This window comes from Empidonax traillii, unplaced genomic scaffold (genome assembly GCF_003031625.1).
Source record: "Empidonax traillii isolate 1590-97213 ecotype Southwest subspecies unplaced genomic scaffold, ASM303162v1 scaffold291:size1517763, whole genome shotgun sequence".
NCBI lineage: Eukaryota > Metazoa > Chordata > Aves > Passeriformes > Tyrannidae > Empidonax > Empidonax traillii.
Window position 1 is genome coordinate 151,189 of NW_020955484.1, and position 7,021 is coordinate 158,209.

A 7,021-nucleotide genomic window follows, 5' to 3' on the forward strand; every position below is an offset into this window, starting at 1 on the left:
GAGTACAGAGATGCATATAGAGAGTATATTGCTCAGATGTCACAGTTAGAAGGAGGTGCCAATTCTACTACAGTAAGTGGGAGATCCTCCCCTCATAGCTCAAGTGCTTTCTATATGGGGCAGAGTACATCAGGGGGTTCCTTGCACTCCAGTTCAGAGCAGGAAAAAGGAAAAGATGGTGAACAGAAACAAGACGATGGAAGAAAGTCCTTCTTGCTGAAGAGAAATGATGTTGTTGACTACAGCACTTCAGGTGTTTCTACTAGTGATGCATCTCCTTTGGATCCTATTACTGAAGAAGATGAAAAGTCTGATCAATCTGGTTCCAAGCTTCTCCCAGGAAAGAAGTCTTCAGAAAGAACAAGTATATTCCAGGCTGCAGATTTAAAGCTTAAGGGAGTTACTCTCCGGTATCAGAAACTTCCCAGTGATGAAGATGAGTCTGGAACTGAGGAATCGGATAATACTCCTCTCCTTAAGGAAGGTAAAGATAAGAAAACAGATGTCAAAATAGAGAAGCAGCCCAAATCTCCAGAACATGGTTCTGAACCTATTAGAACCTTTATCAAAGCAAAGGAGTACTTGACAGATGCCCTTTTGGATAAGAAAGATTCATCTGACTCTGGTGTAAGATCCAATGAAAGTTCTCCAAATCATTCCCTCCATAATGAAGGAGCAGATGATTCACAGCTTGAAAAGGCAAATCTCATTGAGCTTGAAGACGACAGTCACAGTGCAAAGAGAGGAATTCCACACAGCCTTAGTGGCCTTCAAGATCCAGCTGTGGTTCGCATGTCTATTTGCTCAGAAGATAAGAAAAGCCCTTCTGAAAGCAGCCTGATAGCAAGTAGCCCTGAAGAGAACTGGCCAGCTTGCCAGAAAGTCTATAATTTAAACAGAACCCCTAGCACAGTCACCTTAAATAACAACAGTGCTCCAAGCAATCGAGCTAATCAAAATTTTGAAGAAATACAAAGTATCAGAGATCCATCTCAAATTATCCTGCACCCTGGCTCAGGTTCCAATCCAACTGCGGTTCAGAATGAGAACCTGAAGACGGTTGCTCACAAGCGGAGCCAGCGTTCAAGTTACACCAGGCTTTCAAAAGATTCATCAGAGCTCCACACCGTTGCAGGCTCGGAGGGAGCTGGTTTTGGAGAAGAGAGAGAAAGTATCCTGTAAAAAGCAGCCAGGTTAAAAAGAGTTTGCCCATGAATTGTAGCTTACTTGGAATTCTTTGTCAGTCTGTGGTTACATTAAGCTTTGTAGTTCAAGCTTTCAGTATCGTAATAGATGGTCTAGATTATTTTCAGTCATTTTCTTGGAGAGAAGGAGTAATTTCTACAAAAGCAAACTACTTCAGACCTTCCCCACTTATAAAAGCCGTACTTGTCAGCACGGAAAACCAGTTCTTTGTTAAGACACTGTGCAAAGGTTTGGTCAGGGGCAGATGTTACAGAGTAAGTATGGTTTAATTATGAAAATTATGATGTGATTTCTGTTGGGATATGTATTACTTATCCCATCTAAACATTCCAGTTAATTCTGCATACTTGCAAATAAAGTTAATACTGTCCATCCTTGCCATTTGATGTATGAGATGCCAGAACATTAATATCACAACCTGTGACACCCTTATCAAACTTTGCTTTGATTTGTGGATTCATGTGTGCAACATATATTGCATATGTTGAAATTTTAGTGTTAAAATACTTCTTTGGCTATATGTATGCTTTTACTCTTTGTATGTTCAGTAATTGCAGTTGGCTTTGTGATCTTTGGGTGAAGTGGTGATGAGGTTTGTAAGGAACGTTGTCTTGATGTGTCACTGGAATTGGCAGTTATTTATAAGGTAATACCTTATCATTGACATAATTGATCTGTTATTTATTGTACGTACGTAATTTTGCAGTCACTAAATAGATGATCTCAATAGATGCAACCACCTGAGCTACATTAAAATATTATAAGGATAAGGTATGAATATGATGTCTGAATTTAGGAAGCATTTGTAGCTGTGTGTGGTTTTTCCTTGGTACAGTGTTTATCATTTGGTTCTGGAAAGAAACATAAGCAGTGTTTGCCCTTCTAAAACGAATACATACTTTTTGGAATCTTGTCAAAGCTGTACGCCAGCTTCTTTACTTCTGAAGTACAGTGTTTGAAGATTTTTTTTATCATCTTAAGTAACGTACCTGAATGATGATGTAGCAAATGCTTGTACTGTCCAGTGAAATCTGCATGGTTTGGAGGAAGAATTGTTGAAACTAGAGTCTGCTAGTAGAAAGAGAATAAAAAATAAATTGACATGTTGGGCTTGTGTCCAAATTTTTTTTATTTGCGGTGTTTTGTTCCTTCACTTGATAAAAATGTTAAATCCATGTTGTTTTGGTTAAAGTGCTTCAAAGATTTAATTTTTATAAATGCATTAAAACAATATAATTAAGAACACATCTAATCATTAAGTATAAAAATACATTTGATTGATGCAATTGCCAAAGCAGACATTTCTAAAAGAAGTGTGCTGTGAGCTGCACAGAAGTGGTCACCTCCCACTAGTCCACAGCAGTAACCCTGCTGTTTGTGCCAGTTAACATGTACTGGTAACTCTGTGAAGCTTTGTTTATGTCCCACTGTATCTCCAACCAGATACTTCCCGAGGGACCATGTGGTCTTGGTCTTTGTTATCCAAATCAAGGGGATGCATTTCCATGCCAGAGTCAACATAAAAACTGGCTTTATCTAGGCTCTCTGTTTTTTTCATTCACGAATGTCGTGTACTTACAGGACTGGAGATGTGGTCTGTATGGTTTGGGATTCTGTTGAATTGGTGTGTTATTTGATTGAATTAAAATTTACTCATCAAAATGTTACTGAAGTACTGGAAATTTGTATGCTCATATCTGTATCTATTAGATTAACAGTTTAACCAAAATGCCTCCCAAAACAAAATAAGAAGTCCACAAAGCCTGCACAGCGTCATGATATTTTGCTAAATTTTTGGGAACAGTTTTTTGGGTTGGGTTCTTGCTATTAAAAATAAAAGTACATTACTCTGCTGTCAGAAATTTTTGGCATGTGAAATCTTTTTACGGAAAGATACTTACAAGCATTGTTTTGTAAGAGAAGACAAGTGTAGCCTTCTTCGTTAAGACACACTCAGTTTTTATGAAAGATACTAATGTTTTCAAATATTTTTAAGTCCTCAAGTAATCCAAATGGATGAATTACAAATTTCCCTACAGTTTTGAGGTCTTTTTCTTCCTGGAAGTTTTTGACTCTTCATAAAATACCAACATTGGGATAAAATAGGCAGTTGAGTAGAAAACTTCAGCGTTTTTAATCTCATGTTCACTAATACCAGTGTAGTTCGTTACCATCATTAAGAAACAATAGTTATAAGTGAAGTGTCTGTGTAAGATGGCACAGGACTTGGTGTAATACTCCCTTTGGGTATGAAGATCCATGTCTTGGATGGGATGTGGGTACCTAAAATCATTTCGGTTCCAAACAACAGTTCGATCCTGTTTGACTGAACTGCTTCAATTGCATCATATATAATGCAGGCTGTAGTTTAAATCATTAGCTGTGTTCATGGACTTGATATTTAATGCCTGCCTAGCAAAGTTCCTAGAATAAGGAAAATATGAATGCTTCATAGCGTATTTAAGGATAATACGTCACAAAAGCTGGTTTTTAACAGAGCAGTAAATATAACTGACTCTTAGAATTTACTTGCATAAAAATAACTACACAGGGTGCATTTTTCTTCTCCATTGAAGAACCTTGTAAAATTTTTTTTATACAGGTGTTCGTAAGCTAACAGAAGAAAGTGTTGTACTGTGATAGAGGGAGAGAGGAGAAAAGAAAGAAGAGAGAAATGGAATACTTACTACAGCACAGTAGTAAGAAGTGTCTTTTAGTACATAACAAGTATATGTGAGTTACTGCAAATGTTAAATGATTTTTTCACATGTAAAATATGACAGAATAACATTTGCAAGAATTAAAAATACACTGCAGTTTCCTAGCTGAAATTAGTTCTTTCTCTACCACAGTTTCTATGGTTACTTGCTTGCTTAGTTTGTTGCACAATTCTTGGAGTTAAAAAACCATAAACAATTTTCAGTGTTGAAATATTAAATGTTAGCTGTGTGACTTGTTGGAATCATGGAACCCAAGAGTTCCACAGAGAATGGAAATGAATGAAGAGTATAAAACAATAAGACAACTGCAGACTTATTTCTGGTATTCACCACTTTCCAAAACTCTTGTAATGATAGTTTATGTATCCACTCTAAGTTTGAATGGCTGAATAGAGGAACTTGAAACCACGACTGCTTTGCCTAACTGAACCTTATGAGCACAGTTTGGCTTGTCCTCTTGTTGTGATGCCTGGATATGTTTGCATGGTAAGGTGAAAATAAATCAGTTTTGTAAGGAAAAATTGGATGCAAGTAACATTTCAGGTTTTATATGAAAGTCTTATGGCTATTTGCTAGCCAGGGTGGCAGTTTAAGAGGAAGGGGCAGAGGGAAGTTTTTACATCCCACTCATAAAACTTTCAACAAATAATGGTCTGGTAAAATTCTTGGAGAGTCTGGAGAAAAGGTGCCATTTTGTGCCTGTCCTGGTCACTCTGTGTGACTTAGCCCATGCAGTAGAATATATATGTGATACTGGTAAGTTTTCAGTCATTGGCTTTCTTCAGTTTTCTTTTTAAATACTGTTAATTTTTTTGTTTCTTCCCTAATTTTTTTCTTTATATAATCTTTGGGAAACTTTCCTGAGACACACTTATGATGGATTTATACCGCATGCTGAAAATAGGTGGTTTCTCTTGTGATCTGGGGTTCAACTGTTCACTTCTGTCAACAGAATCCTCAAAGTCTTTTTCACATTTTCAGCTATAGCAGAAAGCTTTCTGGACCTCATGTTAAGAATATGGGAAGTTCTGTGCATGACCACAAGATGCACAAGCAAAGGATCCCAAATAGCATCTTTTATCCATAGTCTAGCATGTTGTACCCTGTGGCCTTGATAATTTTGATCAGCTTTATCATCTGTTACAGGTTTATTTAAGTTTCTAAACACATTTGTAAGAAATTGCCAAAGAAAATAATACCTGGATATTTGAGGTCTTTTACATAAAAGCCAGTAGTGTTCATACCAGGGAGTGAATTTGCTGTTGGGTTTTTGGTCTTTTTTGTGCCACATAATAGCTGTAGTGGGGAGAAATTAGAGCAAAATTCCAATTCCAGTAAAGCAAAGGAGACTGCAAAGGCTGTGCTAACCTTACATGCTGTTTTCGGTCAGCCTTGTGGTGGTTTTTTTTCTAGATTTCTGTTACCTTTATATTTCATCAGTATAAGGAAAGGATGGGGAATATCTTACCTACAGTTTTTCTCTCTGGGAATATAGAATAGTTTCATGAGTTAAACATATTCTCACAGGTTTCTGAATTTTAACAAAAAGGAATAAAAAATAGGAAAGTGGATGCTCAAAAAATTTAATAATATAAAGTATAAATAATATTGAACCATGTTTCAAACAGAACTAGAGTTTTCTAAAGACTAATTGGCACATGGAGATCAATCAAGCTGTTAAAAAGATGATTTTAGCTGTATAACATCCAGCTAACTTTTTCATTAAGATGTCACGTAAGCAGCATGTTCCGCCCTTTGGTTAACAAATGGAAGCAGGTTATAGAAGTCAAAATGCAATTTAAAGCTGATGAAAAGTTGTGAGAGGTTTTATATAACAAAAGGTTATAACTGAGAGTTAAGGTATATTTCTTTTAAAGATGAGATTCTAGCAACAGACCATTCTTTTTGTTATGTGAATTAGCATTGCCACAACACAGTGTTCAAGGTTTCATGTTTGAGGTCTCCTTTCGGAGTACTGACATTTCACATCCTCGTTGCTTCTTACAGAAGTAACCCAGATTGCAGAATTATCTTTGCAAGTAAACCAGTGTCTGTGTATTGTTACTGGCATACAATAAGTTTATTGTTTATGAAAGAGAAGGGGAGGAAAGGAGTACTAGTGGTCCATTCTAAGATTTTATTTGTGTCCAGGATTTCTCATGGTAGAAAACAAAAGGAAAAGTTTGAATGTTTTGTATGTGTCCCTGGAACCTAGAAATAAAAACAAAGGCATAAAATATTGGCTGTGGGGAACAGTAAAACTAAAATGGAAATTTTGTGATGCCTCTCTGCCTTTCCTCACTAATTAAACCACAGGGAAGCAATCAGAAGAGATTTAACATTTTTGGTTTTGAATATTTCTCTCTTCTGAAATAATGTGATGGTTTGTGCTTGGCTAAAAGCAATACATATTCTTGAATGTGTTTACATATTGTGGCACCGTCAAATCTTAATTTGTTATAGTACTTTGGAGAGGCAGCAGAATTTTACTAATTTCATTTGGACCCCAGAAAAATCCCTTCCCACTTCAGCAGGGGTAGAATACAGAATTATACGTATTTTTTAGGAGAGTCAAGAATTGAGTCCTGAGCTTTCACCTGCCAGTCAAATTGGACTTTTGTTGATATCAAAGACCCTCTTTATTTTATGTTCATTTAAACCACAAGAAGTCTTGAAATCTAAACTGAAGATTCATATTAAGTTAACTTTCTCTCATTACTCAGCATTTTTGTTTTCCATCCTCTTTATGTTTCCTATTTGACTATAAACCTTGCAGCCTGTTTGTGGTCCTCCCCTTTTGGCAAAAAGTTAAAGATTCTAACTTTGAATGTCTTTGGCCTGCCAGTCATTTTGGACTTGGTGTATTTGCTTTCCCTTGTTCTTACTGGACATGCTTATGTCCTGTCTTGTCCCCCCTCAGCGTGTTTGATGTGCAAGTACATCGTGTACTTAGAGCTGTTTCAGTTCTGCCTCAGCACCTGACTGGTGGTCAGGGATTTGGTTCCTGGCAGTGTGACTTCACCTTCCCTTTGACTTTTTCATCATAACCTCAGAACTGCTGTACTCTGCAATTTTTTCCCACTTCAGCAGTGGCA

General features: G+C 36.8%; 1 protein-coding gene across 5 annotated transcripts in view; it reads left to right on the top strand.

Annotated features, from left to right (window-relative positions):
- Positions 1–2,328, top strand: part of KIDINS220 (kinase D interacting substrate 220) — a 78,749-nt gene extending 76,421 nt beyond the window's left edge. For 4 of the 5 annotated variants that reach the window (XM_027890514.1, XM_027890516.1, XM_027890517.1 and 1 more), the window contains one exon: positions 254–2,328. In XM_027890514.1, the coding sequence (XP_027746315.1) occupies positions 254–1,182 (929 nt within the window). In that variant the 3' untranslated portion in view covers positions 1,183–2,328. Of the gene's footprint in view, positions 1–10 lie in introns of all 5 variants that reach the window. The other variant, XM_027890515.1, reaches the window with a different exon arrangement.
- The last annotated feature ends 4,693 nt before the right edge of the window (positions 2,329–7,021 follow it).